At 37.0% G+C, this 23,819-nt stretch overlaps 1 protein-coding gene across 3 annotated transcripts in view; it reads right to left on the bottom strand.

Annotated features, from left to right (window-relative positions):
• The window catches only part of LOC135619118 (DNA mismatch repair protein MSH1, mitochondrial-like), a 37,545-nt gene extending 14,971 nt beyond the window's left edge, over positions 1-22,574 (bottom strand). The window contains exons 1-13 of one of the 3 annotated variants that reach the window (XM_065120806.1): positions 22,330-22,574; positions 21,741-21,870; positions 21,549-21,646; positions 19,276-19,351; positions 17,176-17,295; positions 16,589-16,636; positions 13,173-13,237; positions 12,015-12,100; positions 8,859-9,023; positions 7,053-7,162; positions 4,890-4,995; positions 4,717-4,792; positions 1,037-1,095 (exon numbers count right to left, since the gene is read on the bottom strand). In XM_065120806.1, coding sequence (XP_064976878.1) covers positions 1,037-1,095; positions 4,717-4,792; positions 4,890-4,995; positions 7,053-7,162; positions 8,859-9,023; positions 12,015-12,100; positions 13,173-13,237; positions 16,589-16,636; positions 17,176-17,295; positions 19,276-19,351; positions 21,549-21,646; positions 21,741-21,870; positions 22,330-22,439 — 1,249 coding nt within the window. In that variant the 5' untranslated portion in view covers positions 22,440-22,574. Of the gene's footprint in view, positions 1-1,036; positions 1,096-4,716; positions 4,793-4,889; positions 4,996-7,052; positions 7,163-8,858; positions 9,024-12,014; positions 12,101-13,172; positions 13,238-16,588; positions 16,637-17,175; positions 17,296-19,275; positions 19,352-21,548; positions 21,647-21,740; positions 21,871-22,329 lie in introns of those variants that run through there. The other 2 variants (XM_065120805.1, XM_065120807.1) reach the window with 2 other exon arrangements.
• Positions 22,575-23,819: the final 1,245 nt, after the last annotated feature.

The following is a 23,819-nucleotide window of genomic DNA, read 5'->3' as shown; positions in this document are numbered from 1 at the left end:
TACATCTATCCAACTTTTCGTAGCTATCCTTTCTCCCTAATTTTATCACCTTAAACCAAGTAATACTTTACTATTATGCCATATGTTCACTGTCAGATGTCCAAAGAAAAATTTCCACAATAAATACTTCTTAGTTCTACGTCCAACTTATTTTGAATGCAGTCATTTAACATGGTACATCTTTCAAGGTGATATTTCTCGCCCATCTCATTTACATTCATTTAAATAAATGTTGTTTCCGAACAACCTGATATTTTAACCTATAGAAAAGAACATTTTTAGGTGCATTCAGCATAGACAAAACAAGCAAGAAGAACTCAACTTTACATCTTGTTCCGAAAACTTGATGAACTTTACAACATTAAATAGCCTAACCAACTAAAAAACAGGGAAAACTGCAATTTCCCAAGGCCATACCACGACCTGTGTTTCTTTACCTTTTTTTACAGTATGGTATAATCAAGTGATCATCTCCTCTTTTAGTCTAAACCTTTAGGTCCTAATGTTCTCTGTTGTTCCTCATTCCCATCCAAAGGATGTGGTGATTCAAGGCCCCTCATCATAAGCATGCATGTTATTCCAATGCCAAGTCATTTCCTCAATTAGATTCCTTTATTCTCAAATGACTTATTTGAAGAGTAGTCTCCTTGATGTGTTACTTAAACCACCATTTTCACCAAGATTTTTTTTTTACAAGACCAACTGTGTCATAACTTTATGGAATCTACTACACGCTTCTGCAAGCAATCAAATTTCATGTGAAAGGACTTCACAACAAGCACTCCAATGCATGGAATTTGACAATATTTCAAGACTTAAACCTTGCTCAATCATGGAATTTCCACAAGGCCCTCAACAGCATCATGTAGTGTCAATCCTTAACTAGATTGGCATGCCAACAACATAAGATGAAGTAAGAAGCATAATACAGAACAGAAGAATATCAAAGTAATGACCACAAATAAAACTCTTATCCCAAGCAAAGGACAATATGCTGGACCATTATTTGGGGGAAATAACAGTGCGCTGGACTTACCCTGAATAGAGGATGCAATCTCATAACATGGAGGGTTAAGCAGGAGATCTCTTATGAACCTATAAAAAGGCCCAACATTAGTTAGACAGTTGAAACATGGTGGTAGTGATCTATTCATGAAAATGTATGTATGTAAGTAATTAAATATAAATAACATGGTATATCCTGGATATCTTTCCAATGGATATATATATACAAAGAACATCACACCTTAATGCAAGTTCTAGAAATTGTTGGACTGACCATTATATGTCAGTCCAACAATTTCTGAAAACCAGCACTAGACTGATATTTTTAGAACTTGCATTAAGGTGTGATGCTACCATTAAAACAGGTAAGAATGTAATTGCAGAAGATAAATCCACTTACAGAAGAAATTTTCCTAATTGTCACATAAGATTCATTGCTGCATCTAACATTTAGCTTTGACCAGAATGGCTCACAGCATGTAGAGGTTCTTAACTAGATGAAGTTAATAAATAACCAAGCAACCAGGCTGACAAAGGACGGGGTCAGATCATATGATCTGGTACTGATAGGTATTTTTTATTATTTTTCAGGCTTGTACAGTTCAGCTTCATTGGTATCATTCCAGTCTGGTAGACTACCAAAAATGAAATCAGATCAAAATTTAAAACTTTGATACTGAATTACTAGCTTGCAAAACATCATCATCTGATTGGCAGAACTCTTAACTTTTACATGCTACTAATTAGCTCAAGAATTTCAGATCAAGTTTGGTAAGAGTCATGAAGTGATTGATAAGACCCTAGGGTCTTATCACTAGACCATCCCTCCTCGCAACGATCAAAACAAGGCAACCACGACCGCCGCAACCACTGCCATTTCCTCAACCACATGCGATCCCTCAGCGTCACCTGCGCCTCCTTCCGCAGTGCGACGGAGACAGAGCAACGCTGCCTTCCATCCGCGCCGTCATAGCCACCGCAGTGGCGAGCCCTTGGCGGCGCTGCCCCCAGCCGCACCACCATTGCTGCCTCCTAGCCCTCAGCAGCAGCGATCCCTCCACGCAGCGACCGCAACAAGCATCGCTGCCTCCCATGCAGCGACCGTAGCTACATCCCCGCATCGTCGTAGCAACCCTTCACTCCCACAGTGCTACCACCAATTGCCTCACAACAGCAGCACCGAATAGGGCAGTGATTGATGCCCTAGTCCCGACACCAGAAACAGGAGTTGAGATTACAGATTTGCAGTCTTACGCAATGGCCACCGATAACTCAGTGAAAGCACAAATAGAAGCATTGGAAATCAGAATTGAGAACTGACTGCAAGAAATACTTAATGATTTCAAAAAGAGCCTATTGGAGAGCCTTAGCAAATTTCAACAAGATGGGGGCTCAAGTTCTACATTGCACAGATATGAAAATACCGGAAATGGGCCCCAAGATTATCACACAAACTACTCACACATGAAGGTAGAATTTCCGAGAGGGGAAGATGAAGATCCGATCAGTTGGATCTCCAAGGCAGAAAATTTTTTTCATTTTCATAGGACCCCAGAAGAATCCAAGGTAGAAATTGTCTCAATCTAGCTGGATGGAGATGCAATCCAATGGTACGATTGGTATGAAACTTGCCACGGAGTTCCTTCATGGGAGTAGTTCAAAAGAGGGCTTCTTGTTCGCTTCGGCCCATCGGAATATGAGAATGTTGATGGACAGCTCGCCAAAATTCATCATACTTATACAGTGTTGGAATATCAAAGCAGGTTTGAAAGATTGTTAAATCAAGCTAGAGATTGGTCGGAACGATAACTTCTGGGTACATTTATTGAAGGGCTTAATCCAGAGATTCGGTGTGAAGTTAAGGCTCGTCAACCCCGCACCATGATAGCTGCGATTTTATTTGCATGCCTGCATGAGGAAAAAATCAGCATGGAATATCATCGAAACAGATGTGTCAATAAACAGGCGATCAGCAAGCAGCCCATCCCATCTACTCCTAGTCGAAATCCTATTACTTGCAGACTAACCCGAAAAGAACTCAAAGAAAGATCAACGAAGGGTTTGTGCTGGCATTGTGATGAAAAGTGGAGGAAGGAGCATTGATGCAAACAGGGAAAACTTCTGATGATTGAGCCGATCGAGGAGGAACCAGAAGTAGAAGAGTTGGACTCCGATCATAAAGGTGTGAAAACTGATGAAGATATTGAAGCCATCACACACATACAGTGCATGCATTGGCTGGCTACGCTAACCCACAAATTATGAAAATCGGAGAAACTTTGAAGCATCAACCTGTCACTGTTTTGATTGATATGGGTAGCACTAATAATTTTATAGACAGGAAAGTTGCAGCCCCGATTAGCTTATCACATTGAAGGCTGTGATAAATTCAAAGTAAAGATCGCTAATGGACGGATTTTAACTTGTGATAGTAAATGTTCAAAGCAAGGTTCGCAATACCGTACCGTACCGGTATTTTGACCTGGGCTCGGTACCGGTACGGTACGGTATACCGAGCGGTACACTCAGGTGTGCCGAGTACTGTAGCACGGCTACAGTGCTACGGTGCACTCGGACCGGTAAGAGGCGGTCCACGTACCGACAACCTGTCGGACCGGTATGTACCGCCCGTACCGGGCGGTACAGTTCGGTACAACAAACATTGGTTCAAAGATAAAATTGATTATACAAGGCCAGGAGTTTCTTGCAATGATTACTATACTAAAAGACCGACCTATTACTTACACTATCAAAAAGTGGAGACCATACTTGATCAATTGGTTGTGATGCGTTGCAGATAGCCTATGACTGAAGTGTTGAAAGAGAAGCTCCCCGAGTTTGATGCTGCTCGGTCTTGAGGACAAGGCTGATTTGAAGATGAAGGAATTGTTAGGACCTTTTTTCTGAGCTTTTGAATAATGTTTATTGAGTCTGTTTAGTTCAGTTGTTTATTGTCTGTTTAGTTCAGTTAGAGTTAGGTAGAGGTTTATTTAATATTAGAGTCCAAGTCCCGGTGGACTCTGGGTGGAACTCTATAAATAGTGATGTAATTGTTTCTCTTGAAGACAATGAAATATTATTCAGTCTTTTGACAAACCCTAGGAGATCGATCCCCTCGAAGTGATCAAGGAGGTCGATCCCCTCGAAGTGATCATTCCCTTTTCTCCTCTTTCTTCCATGATAAAACCCTAAGGTCTTATCAATGATCAACTAGCTAAGAGAAAACATGATAACCTACTATGTCGCAGGTCATAATCTTTGGTTGCAAGAGAACCAACAGAATTTAGAAACTTTCTAAGCAAAACCAAGGATCAGTTAACCATTTAAATTTTCATAGGCTACGAGTTCTAACAGCAGAGAAGTTTGACGAAGGGACCATCTTGCCATATAAATTATGATTTTAGCCAAAATCCAAAACCACCAATATAAATTATAATGCTTTAGCCAAAATTCAAAACCAATAGCCACAACTAACAAGCAAAATAACATAGTTTTAGCCAAAATTCAAAACAACCAAGCACAAATCTTCAATGACCACAATTACACAATAAGTTCAATTCAGATGAATGTCTAATTTGACAGTATTCACATCACATATCAGAAATAAATTATTAGTCTAAGATCCCTTTAACTGAAGCAACATATAACAATATGGAATCGTACCTTTCCATGTTCAAATTTTGAAAACAAAAATACTATATATTAACTTACAATGCTGGAAGACCAACACAATTTGAAGGAAGCAATACTTTCAACAAGCTGGGTATTCCCTCAGTTGGTAAGACTCCTGACAAAAGTATACATATATAATATGATTAAGCTTCAAACAAATGGGTGAATAATAGGATGGAAATACCAATAACCTAATAGAAAGCCTCTCTGACCTATTTGAGTAGCTGTTCCAAGATACAGAGGTTGAGGCCTTTTATTTGAAGAAACAGTGACATTTCTGAATGTAGTTTCTTGATCAAGACCATAAATTCCCCTTACCTTCAAGAAATTAAGAAGTCATCAACAGAAAACACAAATTTTCTCAATACAAGACCAATAAGTCTAAACTCCACAAGCAATAACAAGTTGGTAACGATCACACAATTAGTTGATACCACGATAAACATGAACAAGAAAAGAACAGCCTAAGTCTTAGGCTGCATGGTATAATGAGCAGCTGAACACTACTTCCAACAAGAAATATGGTTTAAACTTTAAACTTTAAACAAAGAAGAGAAGCGAACACAAGCAACAGAAAATCAATGGCCAATAAGAACTATTTTGACAATAAAACAAGGTCGTCAAGAGTCAAGAGCAAGGTTTGTAATTTCGTACCGTATCGAAGTTTCGAGCTTAGTTCGGTACGATACAGTATAAGCATATCGAGTGGTACATTTCAATGTACCGCTCAATATATATATATATATATATATATATATATATATATATATATATATATATATATATATATATATATATATATATATATATATATATAAACGACAGGTCTGCCCACATGAGGAGGAGGCGTCGTCGCTTGGTTTCCCCGCACAAAAAAAAAGAAAGGGAAAGGCGACGTCACCTCGATTTCCCCATGCAAAAAAAAAAAAAAAAAAGGGGAAAGGCGACGTCACCTCGGTTTCCCCGTGCAAAAAAGAAAAGGGAAAGGTGACGTCGCCCAGTTTCCCCGCACGAAAAAAAAAGGAAAGGCGATGTCACTTGGTTTCCACACGCGAAAAAAAAAAAAAAAAAAGGCTGCCTCACTCGATTTCTTCTGCTGGGGAGAAGAAATTGCTTCTCCCCGCGACGTTGCTGCGTCAGATCTCTAGGTTTTCTTTTTTCTTCTCCCTTTCTTTCTTCTCCGTCACCAACCACTTTCTTCTCCCTCTCCTTTCTTCTCCGTCACTGACCGATTTAGGAACGAAAACAGTCGCAATCGATGCTACCGCCCGGTAGCGGACGGTCTGTGTACCGATCTGCCGACGGACCGGTATGTACCGCTCAGTATGGGCAGTATTATTCGAAATTAAAATCCTTGGTCAAGAGAACTTGATCATTAAGCTGCATATGTCCAATTTATGGCCACTCACTTATAGGATCTAAATCATTAGTAGAACATGAGATGTTTTCTTTAACCTTAACTCCTCGAAGAGGATTACCCAGAAACTGATGGTTTTGACATGGAGTCCAATTCTTGGATCAAGGTACCATGTAAGTCAGGCTTCAACTGTGCCACTTGACTTTCGAGGAAATCTCAAGCCACTACACTAGAGAAGCAAATTTGTCCATCAAACAGTAAATACTAACAGGAGGATATGTAAAGTGATGGAAACTTTATTCCAAAAGAGGTTCGGAAACTCAGAAGTTAACCCTGATTACAAATAAGAAGAACAGCCTTGAGCAAATTTAAGGAGATCAGATCCCAACTGGTGTGGGAGCAGCAAAGAAATAAATTACCTATTAGTGTAGGCCAAGAGTTTTGAATCCACTCGAACTGGTTTACAAGTCCATGAGTGAACCCACATGCAGACCACCCCCCTCAGGTGCTCCAATCCGTTTTTGTTTTTTATTAAGTCTTACAGTCTGCCACATGCAAGTCACAAGTGCCCACAACTAGTGACACTGCCCACCCACCCGCTTGACACTCGCCACCTGCTACAGTCCCTCAACTCACAAGTGCCCAGGTGCTCTCTCTCTCTCTCTCTCTCTCTCTCTCTCTCTCTCTCTCTCTCTACCATGGTATATGCCAATGTACCATGTGTCAGAGACTCAGAATGACACCATGACCTAGACGGGCACTAGTCCAATACTCAAAACAACATTACTTGGTGGACTGTAGACATCAACAATCATGAAGATATAGTGCATACTGAATTCTGTTGCAACAGATTGTTCATTTGGCATTAATGTCTGGAAAAGATGGGCATCATTGAGAATCTTAATGTAGATTAAAAAACATCCTAAATCTGAACTAGAATCGCTATGGAAAATAAATACTAATGGAATATAACCAAAAATGACAAATTTTCATGTTATAACTACTAAAATTTGAACACCTTGCATAAAAGTTCTTCAATAGGGTTGCCGCCAAACCATTCAAAAGTTTTTCCATTACATTCTCCCCATAGAAGTCCACCCTCACCAAATTCTCCCCACCGACAAGTACCTGCAGAAAAAAGAATTAAAGCCATTAGAAAATGCAGCTACCTTAACAATAGAATATTATGTATTCCTAGAATCACTTCTAACTTATTTGAGCCGCTCCACCAATTCGAGGAATTGGTAAATGGTTGTTTAATATGGTTTAGAACTTTAAACAAGAAAATAAAAAGCCAGATATCACCAAAGTCGAAGTAAATAGATGTGGCTCAAACAATCGTAAAATAGACACTGATGCAGTTAATTTGTGTTATCTCAAGGCTAATGAGAAAGTGAAGTGAGTAATACACACACAAGTAATGATGCACAACATTGCATCCACCTGCCCCCTTTAAAGAATGGAAGAAGGTAGCATGACAAATTAGCATACACAAGATGAAAGTACTGGTACTCTGAAGCTCAACATGGATAATACTCATCTAAACATAAGCAAATGTCCACACATAGATACACATACATCATTTCAATATGAAACATACACAACTGAGAACCCTCATCTTCTCACCACATATATAAGTACAAGAGATGGGCATTAATCAACTGTCAACATAATTCAGTTAACATATCAAACAGAAGTGAGATTTTCATGGCTTGTAAGATATGTTAGTACAAGAGATGGGCATTAATCAACTGTCAACATAATTCAGTTAACATATCAAACAGAAGCAAGATTTTCATGGCTTGTAAGATATGTTAGGGACGTTGTAATCACATCCTCCATCCTGGACAATTGACGTAGGCTGCTGTCTGTGATGGAAAAAGGATATGTAAAGAGACTGAAGGATCAGTTTTCATTAGTAATCTAAATTTTCCTTAAATGAAGATGGTAATAATCAAGAATCAACTTTTCAAAAATGAAGAAAAAAATTCAATCAAAAGAGATGCCTATTTCCGTGCAGCCTAGGTTTAGGTAGGACAGTGACAGTCAAATTAGGTCAATCTTATTTTTTGCTTTCCCAGATCATTCATGCTGCTTTACATATAAATCTAATACTCTCAAATTTATATGCTTGACTGGCGATCAGTTGAAAGAATCAACTGCTTGGAGAAACAATGGAATATCTGGTTGTATATGCTTTTAACCAGTGGCAATGGCCTCGTGCAAGTATTTCATGGTTTTGCAACTTGGCAACCAAATCTGCCTAAAAAATCAAAAAAGTTGAGGATGTTTGACTACTATCCCTACTGTCTGTTATTATAGGCAAAAAAAGTAGGACAGCTCATGAAACAAACATCCTGTATGCCCAGTGGGCACAGACCTACCTTTCCACTCTCTTTCGAAGATTGGCGGCTTGCCATTCCAATTGCTTATGACTCGGTAAATAAATCTCCGTGTGGTGGCCTCCCTTTCCAATGGTACAGGGGCATTTTCAAATGTGTTCCAATTGTGACTATCCAGTAGGGTCAGTACATCATACAGAATGCCTTGGCTATTAGCACCATGTTCACAGAGTTCATCAAATCACCATTGAACCAACTAATCCAGGCAGATATGACTATAATCACAAATAATACTTTTACAGTTTACTTCCACAAGCTTGGCAACTCTCAAATTGATGCATATTGAAAACATGGTTATTACAAGTCAAGCATGGAAACAGATAGATGTGGCACATGGTATTCAATCAAATAGGAAGTTGCGCAAATTAATAAAAAATAATAATACATTCTAACTTAAAACATAATAAAATGGATGATAACACCTGAAGAATTATGTCTCAAAGAAGTATGCAGATATAGATGGTGATAGTGACAAGTACGAAGCTTCGTAACTATTGCTTCCTCTGTAAGACCATCTTCTGCTGAAAATGTTTTCATCGTTTCAAGTACCGAGATCATGCAATAGCCTTTCGCCGATCGTGAAATCCCTAAATCACAGCATGTTATAATATTAGAAAACATGTAAATCTCAATCTTCACATTTACATTTGAAGGATGTATACTATTATTTAAAATGAGAACAAAATTCATAGCAAACTACTAAAGAATCCTTAATATTAGTAATCAGTAGGGTTATCTGCAAGACAATTAGAAACCCAAACAAGACAGCAAACAAAAACAATAAGACAAAAAAAAGAAAAAGAAGGTTAACTGTTGGCATCACAATATTCTCCATAGCTGGATAGAATTTTTCCAACTGCTTCACGTTCAGTTAGTCAAGGTGCTTTATCAATTATCAGTACATACATAGAGGCCTTCTCCCACAACAATCTCATGATGATAATTCTAAGCAAGTTCCACTAGTAATTTTTAAAAGATGATCCATCATATCACATCATAAGATACGAGACAATTCATGTTTCTCTGAGAAACAAAAACTTCAAACAAGGCTCCTATAGCTAACACAGATATGCAGTCTTGAAAAAGAGGTGCCAACAAAATCTTCAGCGAAACCCAGTCTCACATGAACCCTTCAGGACTAGCACACAATCCAAGTGGCACAAAATCAACTCCAGTAATTATATGATGAGAACTGAGACCATGGTGGGGTATGGTACTTCAAAATCACTAACAGTGGAATCACCATCATTGTAGGTGAAGTATGTCACCTTACATGTTGAACCTGTTGCTTTCAGGGAAGCACTCATGGCAGAGTGTGAGAAGGGGCTAACTGAGAGTATACATGAAGTGACTTCAGATCCACATTAATTTCATAAACAAGCTGAAAGAAAGGTGGTGTAGCATCAAAACCTTGCAACACAATTGAATTTGTTGACGCATTTTCTGGAAGATGTCATTTTGTGCATACTTACAGAGGCAAATGAGTTGTCGACTGATTGATGAATACAACTAGATGGTCCAATATGATATTTTGTTTCAATTTTCCACTAAAGACTCTTCACATATCTATAACAAATACCTCTCATCAGGTGCTTGCCAAAGTCATCAAATATAAATAGCCCCTGGCTCTTAAGTTAAGGGAAAAATTTTCATGCTAGCATATTAAACCAGCGCATGCCATAGCAGTGTTGTAGGCACTGGCATTGACAAGCTAGAATAACATTGCTTGGACAACTTTGAATAATACGAGGACATGTATACCATGAAATCTACATTAGCACTTATGCTCAAGACAACAAAATCTTATTGCCTAAATCAAGAAGCCTGTAAACCCAAAAACTAATATGAGGCTTTCCAATGGAAGGTAAGAAAACAAGCATAACATGTTTGGTTGTTATTTCAGTCTCTTGGATATACAATAACTTTATTGAGCTTGAAGCCTAATTCTGGATATGGCAATAAATCCTTTGGAACCATAGGTGATCCTTTGAAACCTTTAATTAACAAGGTTCAAAGTTTGAAATCTATATAGTAAATCTGATTATATTGAAAATTCAGAATTCTCAACACTTTAGTTCCCCTTACAAAGCAAATTGAATTGTCAAAAGAAAAGAATTTACTTCACAAATTACATCAGCATATGTAAATGTAAAAAAAATTGAAACAGGTCTGATACCAAATGTCACAACCCTGATCTGATAAGCTAATTGGCCTATCAATTTCGCTTGACTCAAACCACTAGCCAAAATGCTTAAGCTGATGTTGATAGTAATATACTCATCAAATCCTTATAAGTCAATCTTATTTTTTTCCATTTCCAATGTGAGACTAATCAAGGTGTTAAAACCTTCCACACTCAAGAGTTTGACGTCCTCGTCAAGGCCTAGTATAGTCCAAAGCAAACCCTAGCATGGTGCACGTGAGGCATAGCCCAACGGTGGCTCCATGCCATGACGAGTCATCTGACTCCATCCATAGGTAGTTCTTTCCTACTCGAGCCCCTCACCATACACCAATACTAAGTCAGGTCATGACATTTGGTATCAAAGCCGATTTAGAATTGGGGCATGGTGAGAGGCTCAAGTAGGAAAGTACTACCCGTGAATGAAGTCAGAGGATTCGTCACGACGTAGAGCCACCAATAGGCTACGCCTCACATGCACGATGCTAGCGTTTGATTTGGACTATGTTGGACCTTGACGAGGACGTCAAACTCTTGAGTGCAGGAGATTGTAACACCCAAATTAGTCCCACATCGGAAGTGGGCATAATTAAGATTGACTTATAAGGGTCTGATAAGTATACTACTATCAACTTCAACCTAAGCATTTTGGTCAGTAGTTTGGGCAAAACAAAATTGATAGGCTAGTTAGCCCATCAAACCCGGGTCGTGACAATAAGCCTAGTGTATAACATATCAAATCGCAGTTTGATTACTGTCAAGCTCACGTTACTCCACTTCTCATGTATGTTCAAGCTCCACAATATCCAATCCTGATGTAGAATTCTTTTCAAACTAACATCATAGTGATTTTAGATCACAAATTTCTTTTGATTTTTATCTTGAAAAATACTTCCCTCAAATTGAAAAGGTAAAGAAATGAGAAGAGAAATTGACTAAAATAGAGAGTACAAATTGTGGATGGACTTGATCAAAGACTCATCTCAAATCAGATCAGTTACTTTTTTGAGAAAAGCAGTAAGGCTACAATTTTGTTTCATTAAAATATGAAGTTAAGTACACAGGGAAATTTAAAAAAAAAATTCAAGCTTAAACGAGTCATGTCTCTTCTTGTAAATCTCTACCTCAAGATAACATCAGGTGATAAAAATTTAAAGATTTTATAACATATACAAGGCTTCCTGTTGCTACACACAAAACTTTGCAATGAAACCACATTATCAATCCACCCAAAACTGTAATTCTGATGTTCAATACATTGAAGCATTTCTAAACCATACAAAGACATGCTGAAACCTCAACCAACTTGAAAATTTTTGGAGCATTCAAAACCGTTTCCTGAATAGTATATAATTTTAAAGAAACTATAGAAGTGTCATAATCAGTTTGAAAATACCAACTACAGGCATTGGATCGGGAAACTCGACATCATGGTCAACTCCAGCAAGCCCAAAAACATAAGGATTACCAGGATGTGCATGGCTGCAACATTAAGAATCAGTCACAAGTCACAACAGTAATATTAAATGAATATGAAGGAAAAAAGAAAGAAACAGTTTTGCCTCAGAAATTTAAAAAAGAAATGAAATATCAACAAATTCCTCTATGAAGTCTCCAATGAAAATATTTCTAGAAATAGGATACCTGGCATATATGACAAATATAACATTACTGTAATAAAGTACCACAGAAATAAAATGATCGGTACTTGGATAAGCTCAACATGATTCAAAAGTGACTTGGAAGAAAACTAAGGAGAGCATTTACACAAGCAAGAGTGAAGAAGAAATGAGGTTTATATCAAATGAATTCTTGATGAGAGAACAAGGACTAACATGAGATACATCATAAATGCAATTAATGTCATTAACAATCTTGTATGTTCCGAAAGTTGCGTACGTGAGAATAGAAAATATGTCAATTCAACATCACATGCTAACATCATGAAAATATTACATAGAAGTTTTATTCCTTTCTTTCTATTTTATTGTTTTTCATGCTTGCTTATAGTTCCAATTATAAGAACCTAACAGCAACAACATACTGAAAGAACTCTAAAACATCAGAAAATACAACATCCCTTAAAAATTTGCCTCTTAAATGCTTTGAGCTTTACATAAAAAGTTTATACTCTATGGTTGATTTCCTCTGCATAAAATAAGGTGATTCTGAAAAATACATGTTTGAATCTTAATATTTAATAACCATTCATTCTCTCTCCACATGTTTATTACATGGCTACTAAGTAAACACAGGAAATATCTTACAACGTCCTTCAGAACAAATGTAAGAAAATAAAATCTACCGAAGAAACATGGAATAGAGAAAGAAGATGGAGTAAGAGCATTTCATAACATTTGAACAACAAAAGTAATGTCATCAATTGCACATGCATTTCATGGAATTCAACTAGGCAGCAATGCACAGAATTACGACTGTAAAATCCCGAACAAGTTTTTCCTTTGTGGAAACATGGTGCTAACTAAAATAACAAGTGTAGATTTTTAAAATAATAAGTTTGAAAATGAAATAAATTTTGTTGCAAATTAATTACCCAGATATAAATCGACCTTTACGAGTACGAGCCTGAGTTGGTCCTTGAATCTCCTCAACTATGCACTGTCAGAACCCAAAAGAAAATGTTCAGCATTACACCTTATGCATGCACCATTAGCATCATTTTGTACACATTGAATCTGAAAAACTCATTTAAGTGATATATCAGCAAAGTCAGAAAGCATATTGAAGTGACTAAAGTGTTTCAAACTGAAAAGGGCAGTAAACAAGAGTTAAGGTCAAGACAAAGATGTTCCAAGTATCATCTCATTTCACTACGACTCCATTTCATAAAGGAATTCATAAAAATTTCCAGTGAAATCCCGGGATTTTAACCAAACACCCCCAAAATCCTTGCCTGACCCTAAAAATCCAAGGATACAAATTCCAAGGACCCTCAAAATTCAAAGATTCGTACTCCAAAGACCCTCAAAAATCCAAAGAATCGAACTTCAAGGACCCATTGAGTAAAAGGATTTCATTGGGTTTTGAGTCAAACACCCTCAAAGACCCTCTCTAAAAATCCTAGGATTCAGATTCCAAGAGCACCCTATGGAACTTCGAAATCCCAAAGATAATATTCAAAATTCCCATCAACATATTCCATCCGCATCTATCAAGCTTTGGATCCCCCAACAAAACACAAAATCTTGTCCTGCCTTGGAACTTATAAAAACTACTTAGATTTTGGATAAGAGCTTTACAAAAAATTGCAGCCAAACAGAATGATGAAAGAGAAGAAGAAAGAAGAGAAAAAGAATAAGAAAGTGTTTAAGCAAAAGGTCTACCATCAAATTATAAATAATGTAGCTATTCTCTTATGGAAATAGATAAAAATGAAATAAATGGCTAGTGTACAATAGCTTCCAGCTGAAGAAGTCTCCAAAAAGTTCTCTTGACAGTGCCTCAGACATGTGAAAAAGAACAAGCCATCCCGGTCATAACCACAGTAGGATAGAAAGTAACTCCCATCAACTGAATTACTGAAAGCCCTGTGCCAAACTTGCAAGAGCAAGCTGGAGCCTGTGACCCAATCCAGTCTGATTGCTTGATGAATTGCACTTTGCATGATCCTTCTTTCTTTTACCAGCACATGGTCCAAACAAATTCCATCCTTTTTGTACCAACCACACAAAGATATTAGCTTTATTGGAGATTGAAACCAAAACTTCTCAGGGTCTCAATAGAGAAGACCTCAAAGTTAAAGAATTTATATTAGTGTGCTACTTTAAAAGATTTAGTAGAAACACCAATTCAAACTAAAGAACACTGTCATAGTCAATTTGGCATCTCTGATCTCCTTCAAATCTTAGGTGCTCCTCCATCTTCGAATGATAGAGCAGACACTCAAAAGAACTAATATCACAGAGGACGATGACCCTTTGTCCTGGGACAGGATGGCCTAAAGAGATGTCGGAAAGTGTAGTTATCCCCACCAAGTGAGGTAATAGTCAAAGGCCAAACATCATTTAAGTACCCTAAAAAAACCTAATCTTCTCCCCATTGGCCCCAATAACTTTTGAACCCTAATTATGGAGATCTGTCCACACCAAAAGGCACCGTTCAAAGTAGCAAGGGAACATACATATCTAGCCAATTAGATGCGTAATGGTTCCCACTAAAAATTTATGTTTGCCATGCATTTTTGTTCCAAGGAGGATCTCATTCATTGAATACTTTCTACCATCAGTTTCAAAAATGGTAATTGTAAGCCCTCCCTACTATTTGCTTTTGCATACCGCCATCCACTAAAAATCAACTCCCTGCACCCCTTTAAACTTTTTCCAAAGGAAGCTCTTTATTCTATCAGTCATTCAAAAAGCTTGAAATTAACCAAGAATACGCTCCTTAGTGAAGATAAAACCCAAACTCATTTCATAGCAAAAACATGTTCACAAATCTTTTTATTTTACTTTTCTTCAACATTTTTAAAGTCGCATGTACTGACTCCCCTTTCTCCCCCCTCCCTAATATGAACTCGAGTTCAAGATACAAGATACAACGAACCATTGCTTTTTATCCTCCCAGCAACCCTCCTCTTCAATCCCACCTGCTTGAGAAGCTACATATCTCATGCACTGCATCCTTGTTAGATATTGACCACCTATACCTCATCATCATAGCCCCACCAAGAAGTGGTGGACAACTGATAAAAGTTTCCCGTATTTTTAATTTAGTCTCTTGGTGCTTATGACTCAGGTGCCCTTCTTTTTTTTTTTTTAGCAAAAGAAGGATAGAGGCATGGAGGGGAAAATGGGCCATCCAGACATGTCAAAACATGGTTTCGAGGTAAGGATTGCTACTAATAGGAACAATAATATAGTGATTTAAAAAGCGCTATGCGCCAAAGTCCCAAAACCCCCGAGGCACTAGGCACTCGCCCGAGCAAAGCGAGGTGCTCTAAAATATTAAAATATAAAAATATATATAATATTATTAATCTAATAAATAAATATTATTTTGTACAATAATTAATAATCTACTGTTAACAGTAGATTATTTAGATCCATCTGTAGCTTTAGATCCTGCCCCTTATTCTTCTCCTGAGATGAGCTCGTAGACGGAGTTCTGTTCTTATGCTACAAATGCACTAGAATATTTACTGTTAACAGCAGTTAGAAGGGAAGAGTAGAAACTGCCAGTGAGAAGTCACGGCAGCAGACAGCAACAGCCACAGCAGAGTCGCGGACAGTAGGAGGCAGCAGACAGCAACGGAAGCTGCAGAGTCACGGACAGCAAGAGGCAGCAGACAACAGCAGCTGCACAAGTAGAGTCGCGGACAGCAGGAGGCAGCAGACAACAGCAGCTGCAGCAGTAGAGTCGCAGACAGCAGGAGGCAGCAGCGACAGCAGCAGCGGACAGCAGCGGCAGACAACGAACAGCAGCGGAAGCTAAGGAGACTCGGTCGGCGACAAAGGAAGACTCAGAGGCAACAGGAGAAATCGTCAGCGGCAGAGAAAGAGGGAGAAATCGTCGGTGACGAACGCAGAGGGAGAAATCCTCGGTGGCGAACACAAAGGGAGAAAGCGTAGGGTTGGAAGTCGGGGTCACGTGCAGGTTTTAATATAACTGTGTGTGTTAGTTGGTTCAATCGAACCAACTAACGCAAATTTAACCAAACCAGACTTAAAAAGTCTGATTCAGTCGCCTTATATCAACCGGGTGCTCGCCCAACGCCTCATTTAAGCGTGTTGCCTGACCCTTAGGCGAGGCCCAAGCATCTTTTTAAATCACTGCATTAACATACCATAGTATTCGCAAAACTTTAAGTTTATACATGGCAACTTGATTGTAAGATTAGTATTAAATAATTAGTCCCCCTTTCTCCTTCCACAAGATCTTAATGCAACAGAAAATGAGTAGCATCAGAAATTAGAAAAAGTAAAAGAATTTCAGATATTGAAAGTGACTCACAACAGAAAATCCATTACGGGTCAAGTCATCCAAAGTCTGGCGCAAGTTCTGCAAATAAAATAAAATAATTATTTTAGAGAGCAATGAACAGAAATTATCTTTCAATACAAACACATAATTCAGAATGTGGCATGACTAAACAGGTTAGTTATAAAACTAAACTAACCAAGTATTACATCCTCAAAATAGGAATGACAAGGAGAACAATTGAACACCAGAATCATTAGAATTAAAGAAACAAAAATCCTCTATCTTGTTGTTTCTTGAGTTGATTCAACGAAATAGCACAAAAGACAAGCTACAACAATAACACAATGTATAAAATTCCTTTAGTGCAGTCCTGTGCCAAAAGAAATCTTGGACTTGAAGACATGACTACCAAAATTCTTCTAGAAACATGCCATGACACTTACCAAAGACAGTTATAAACAATGATAAAAGATAACAGTGAATATACTCTTCTTTAAGCATTAAATGATAAAAGATAAAAACTGATAAAAGTGAATATACTCTTCTTTAAGCATTAAATACTCTGTAAGAAGCAACCATAATCAAGAAATAATATATATAGGGTGCAGAAAATCAACCATAACAGGGCACCCAGCTCTCGGAATACTATCTGTACGCAAACCCCCAAAAGGATTCAAACCAGCATACTCAACGAGAACACAAGCATCAAATCCAATAGCCTCATAAAAATCACCAACCTGAGGAAAAATAAAGCCATCAGTTGCAGTCACTAATTGTGTCATAATCAGTAGAAAAAATGTATCTTGATTAGAGTCATAAAGAGCATCCTGTCTTAAATTTGGTATCATAATCAAACCAGCTATCTAATCTACAGAAGATTTTGTTTCAGTCCATTAGCATCAAAAATTGATTTGCAAGTCATAATCAGTAGAAAAAATGTATCTTGATCGGAGTCATAAAGAGCATCCTCTCTTAAATTTGGTACCATAATCAAACCAGCTATCTAATCTACAGAAGATTTTGTTTCAGTCCATTAGCATCAAAAATTGATTTGCAATTCATTTCAGCCGTCCAATAAAATGGTCAAGATAATATCTTCTACAAGCATGGCACTTTTCATATTTGGTTCCAGTGTTTCTCGGCAGAGAGGATAGTATTTATCGAGGCCAGCATATTTTTCATGATGTCATGTTGGCATCCGCTTTCTGGTTATAAAGTTTAAGTCCATGCAAATGCATAAAACTGTTGAAAGCATGCAATCAGTCATCAAGGACCAATGTGTTGCCTGCATGTCAGAACAGCTGATGGTACACAAGTCAAACAGAGAATCATAATACAGAAGTTTGCAATGCAACTGCATTAGATCAATGCCAATGACTGGGACATACATAAATAGAGCTGTATAAGCTGTAGAACATATGTTGCCACAAGCTGAGCCACAAATGAGAAGCACCTTAATATATAGCAAATCTTAACATGCAATGATGGCAGGAAAGAAGATGGATAGCATTGCCCATAAGCCGCAATGATGTAAGAACTATTTCACATTGAGAAAAAAATGCTGAAGTATTAAGCTACAAATCAAATTGTATGGCAAAGGACAAAAATGAACTATCATGCTAAGAAAACACAGAAAGATGCAAACTCTGTATTTTGATGAATAATTATCTAGAAATATAATTACAACTGTAGATAAATGATACAGAAAACACAAGTTCTTGGAGTTCCAAACTGAATATATTTTCTCTTCAACAGTTGATGCATCATCTTTTTCAAATAAATTACATTACAAAGAGGATTAATCTAGGTAGTCTGAAATTTGTGTATATTATGTATACAAGACAAAGAAGATGAATCTAGCTAGCCTTTTCAAATTCATACTTAAGAGTACTCCAGGATCTTATGTAAAATTGCCAGCAGAAATTTTTATTTGTCTTCACTGTGCACCATAAACTTAATCAATACTTTTCCTGCACATCTAATATGGGACTGACAAATCTTAATGTAAAATTCATAATGGCCAAGAACTTATTTCAAAGACTAACTAAAAGTTATTGCTCAGAACTTCAAATTTCCAAGTCCTGCATGCACATCCAAATCCTTTGCATACACATAGAATGTGGAGCTAGAGTGAGTTGTCACATATGTCCCTCTTCCAAGCTTTGGAATCCAAGACAAGCCAAGGTCTCATACACAACCAACCCATGATCATCCCAGTAATCCTTTGTGCTGCAGTCTCAGTCACATAAGAAAATTTTCATCCTCGACAGTCGACACAACCTGTAGTCATCCAAAACCTAGCTCAAGAAGAGCTAGCCAAGATTTACTGTTTAGGTTCAGTTGCGTGGTTAGAGGGCTGTTTTGACACTTAAACTGCTTGTAAGATATAGGACAATAGAAACTTAAAGCAATATGCTAATCAACTGCTACAGTGAGGATCATATGCAACACCACCACAACAATGATGACAAATTTTCAATTTACCAATTTGCACTTTTTGCTACATAATTATAGCCATCAAGAGAAGCATTTTTCTCAACATGCAGAATCATAATCAATCAAAGGTTATAAAAGATAAAATCAAAAGGAGAACTAATTGATGCTCAAGAAACTTGCCATTCTCCAACAAGGTAATTCTCACATTTATTTCATTATAAAACAAAGCAACAACAAGTAGAACATGACAAACCAAATATCATAAGAGATCAGTGGCATACTCGACAAAGCAACACTTCTCGAGGAAACCTCGACTTAAATTGCAACAACTCCATGTTGAGTGTTCCTTCTTTCAAACTGCAAGAAGCAAGATAAAGGAACAATCATTCTAGGAAAAAATATCATTAAGAAAAATATCAGCAGTATATATATATATATATATATATATATATATATATATATATATATATATATATATATATATATATATATATATATATATATTAAAGAGCAAAGAAAAATTGCATGCTAAACTTATAGTGCAGCAAATCCAAGAAGATACTAATTTGAGTATGTAGGAAATCTCATGAGCCAGGATTACCAGAAGTCAGAAAATACCCCAATTAAATTCAAAAACCTCTGGTCATCAACAAAAGACTTGACCCAGTTTCAACCACAAGTTTTTATATGTACGAGTATGAGAATTGCTTAGAAAAACTAGGAGCTTATAATACTTAAATGACTTGTTCTTGGTAAAAGTATAAATCTATATCATATCAAAGTCAGTATTAGTGCAATGGCTAGTAACGACACGATAACTAGAACAAATGTTACTATTTTATCATAATACAATAATCAAGGTTACGGATTTAATTTTTGGCCGGCACAGAAAGCTTAATTCAAAATTGTGCTAAGTTATGCTGGATCACACCACACTAATGCCTGATTCAATAATATATCTAGAACAGCTTTTAGCATAAGACACACTGCCCATAAGTGTCTCCGGCCAAATTATGTTAGCCCATACCAAAACCTCCATTCTGCTGATATCAAAATTCATTGCAGTGTAAGCATCAAATGCCCTAGAAACAAAAAATATAATGCCTCTGCAACCATAAGGCACCTAAGAAAGCCATAGATGCATAGGTTTAATTTTGTTAAATGTCATAATAAATCATGAAATGAAAACAGTCGTTAATGAATCATAGCAATTGATGCTTAAATGTAATTTATACAAATGGACAAGCTAGTACACTTGGGCAAAGACAAGGTGTTATTCTTGTTAAGAGTTGGAAGTCTGGAAATCTCAGATATTTTAGGGCTCTGCCAATAATGTCAAAAAAAAAGAGAAAGATCAAGTTTACAGTAGCTGCAATTCTATAAGACTACTGCAAAGAAACAACAAAATTAGATAAAATCTACTGAAGGACCTTAAATATCAACTATGCACATTAAAGCTGTTAGTTGCAGGAATAAACAACCATTAGGGATGTAAAATAACTCGAACGATCGAGAATAACATACATTACCTGTGAAACAAGAAGCCTAATGAAATTAAAAGATAATGATCATCACAATAGCATGGTAACTATTAGTAGCAACAATCTATATAGCATTCTCCTGAAACAAACCTCATACTGGTTGTTAGTTACGGACACTAACAATGTCCAAAATTGTGTAAAAATTTAAAAAATTGAGAGATAGCAGCTTCTGATAAGGATTTATATATTTGTGGTGACAACAATAATAATCCCTCAAGTTATTTGGGACATATTAACAATAATTTGCTAACATCAACATGGTAAACTTTTAAAAGGATACAATTTGGTACCCTAACCCTGTGTAGTCAAGCTGTCAGTTTTAAAAGGATACAAGAACCAAGGTTTTTGATTCTGCTGGATTTGGTATGGTTTGACCAGTTTTTATCAGTCCAACTTCCAAACAGGACCCAACTGATGAACAGGATGTCGGACTCAGAAAATTGGATGGTCTGGTCCGGTGTGCTTACAACCAGTTTTTTCTCTTTTATGTAGCAAAATAACATGTTTCAGATGGGTCACCAACCCAAAAAGGCAAATTTTTCAGCATAATCTCTACCACCTAAAACATGAGCATACAACTATCATATTTTGCAGAAGAACATTGCAATCAAGTTTTTTTTTTCTCCTTGCCTTTTCTTGCTTTCTATGGGAAACCAAAAGTAATTCTTAGCAATTACAGCTATCCAAATGCATTTGACAGATTAATACAAGAATCATATATTATTACCATTTACCACTACATTGACTGAGAAATATCAAAGGCATGAGAGGTAGGAGATAAAAATACACAGAACAGATTGTGCAGGAAATTAAGAGTGATTGTTCATCAGAATGCAGTAGTATCAATTAAAGTCCTTGTTCACACAAGGGGCAGCTTTGTATGGTTGACAAAACAATAGGAACTCAAAGTGCACTATTATAACATGCAAGTTTCATGGAACAAGATCATGCACTGTCAAGGGGAAGAAATGAGAGTAAACCTTTTATGCAGTCAGATAAGGAACTCTGCTTACCTTCCATTTTTTAAGTTGACATCTAATCCTAACAAATTTGAATAAGTAAGCCTTTTGACCAGTAGAACAGTAGAATGCTTTTTGCAAAGTTGGATCTTCTGAGGAATTCAAATCATTAATTAATGGTTAGATAAACAACCCAAGATTCACAATATAGGGAAAAAATGTCTAAAGACAGGTTGTCATAGAAACCTCTTTCCACCACATGATATGAGAGTGGACCTCTTCCACATAAAAATCCTTTTGCTTACTCAATCTCTTACTTGCCATTGGAATTCCTTTAAATACTTTGTTAGACCTGACATATTTCCTCACAAGCAACCTGCAAGGTGTTCAAGAGGCGAACATTAGTTGATATACTAGAAACCCACATGGAAAAAGTGTGAATGTATCATTTCAGGCGATCAAATTTCATTAACTAAGGAATCAAATTTTAAAATATGGATGTGGTAAAAGCTTATATATTTCGTCATCTCATTGCATGAGCAAACTTATGAACTTATAAATCTAAAATCCAGAAAAAGCAAAACACCAGTTTGCAACAAAAGATAAATCAGGATGAGGGTGGGCAACAGAAAATGGATCAACCAAAGAGACAAAAGGGTACTTGCTCTATTACAGGTGTGGTTACTGCAATCTTGATCCCTTGTACAGAAGAAATTTCTATTTTCTTCAAAACAACTGCTCTAAGGGCTTGTCGTAACAGCATTTCACCGGTCAAGAGACACTTTAAATTTCATCAGGTAGTTTGAAGGGAAGAAACTAGGGCATCAAGGTTTACCTTGGGAGTGGCGATTTGTTGAACCTATGGATGACGGAGGGGCGTAGTAGTCCCACGAGAAAAAGGCGAGGCGAGGAAGCCATTAGAGCGGTCAATACGACGCGACGCATTACAAGTGGAGACGGGAACAATGGAGAAGCGAAATGGTTGAACGGAGTTTAGGGTTTGCTCCGGCACCCTTGTATGGACGTATCGTTCTCGACGCCCAAACGATTGAGAGGTCACAGCGGTTATTAATGTGAAGAATGGTGTATTAATGTTGTCTTTCATGCTCTTGTTTCGCAAAGTTGTAGTTATATCCTTCCGTAAGTTAATATCCTAAACAAACCCGATTTAAGAGCATAGTCTTCAGTTTGGCCAAAATTACATATATAACCCTACCTAATTTTATATTATACATATGTACCTCTAAAAATAAAAAATTGAGGACTATAATATATCGTATGTCAATATATTCGATACAATTCGATATGCTGATAATTAATACCTATCTGATATTATTATCTTTGTCGACTAAATGAAAAAAAAATCAAAGGTTTTTTTTTAGGTTCAAATTTATGGGTTTCGTCGATGATGTTAATGATAGGATTACGTGTAAAGGATCTCAGGGACGGATACGCTTGACTAATTCTACATGGACAATATGCTATTTATGGGCATGTTTGTAGTGGGTTGTGAGTTTATCACGGGGATGGCAACAGGTGTAATTTGCAAGTACCTATTAAAATGAGTACATACTAAACAAGCAAATGCCATATACTACATGCATTAGTCTTCAATTTTTCGAGTACTCACTTTAATGATGGTCTAACAGGTCATTGACATCAACATTCGGTTGTCCTAAGGAATCTGAGAGGATCAAATTGGGATAAGACAATATCCGAGCATGGGTTAGCTTCATCTGAAACCTGCCAAAAGATTAAAAATCAAAATCGAAAGAATGGAAGTACATATTTTCTTTCACGTGAAGCAAATTTTCAGTTTTATATTCCGATAGATTCTTCCATCCTACTTTTCCGCCTGGAGCAAGAACAACACCTAAAAGCTGAGACTGTTTTACTGACATCAAATCAGGAAAAAAAAATGTAAAATCATCAAAAAAAGGACAGCCCTGATTGATTATTAAGCATTCTAAAACTCAAAGAAAGAACAAGCTCTCATAATTAATTATGAAGCCAAGATTGAATTCGGGTAGGCCACATTTTTTAGGATTCTTACACCCTTGCAAATGTGGTCCGGACTTGTCATCTAAATTCCTAGTAATTTTACATCCCAGCTCAAATAGAATCATTTTATACAGTAAAGGAAAAGGGTTCGGAGCAATTAGGTATCGTACCATCACTTTCATTAGTTAAATAATTAATTACCAAGACCAGTATATTTTGTCTTACGAAACATACTTGAATAAATAATTTCAATATATACCAAGGCCAATAATAATGAACCAATTAATTCTATCTTTCGAGTTGATAACAGCTAAGATTTCTCAT

Source organism: Musa acuminata, chromosome BXJ2-8 (assembly GCF_036884655.1).
Source record: "Musa acuminata AAA Group cultivar baxijiao chromosome BXJ2-8, Cavendish_Baxijiao_AAA, whole genome shotgun sequence".
Classification (NCBI taxonomy): domain Eukaryota; kingdom Viridiplantae; phylum Streptophyta; class Magnoliopsida; order Zingiberales; family Musaceae; genus Musa; species Musa acuminata.
Note: the sequence above shows the minus strand (reverse complement) of the source record. Positions and strands in the feature narration are given on the sequence as shown.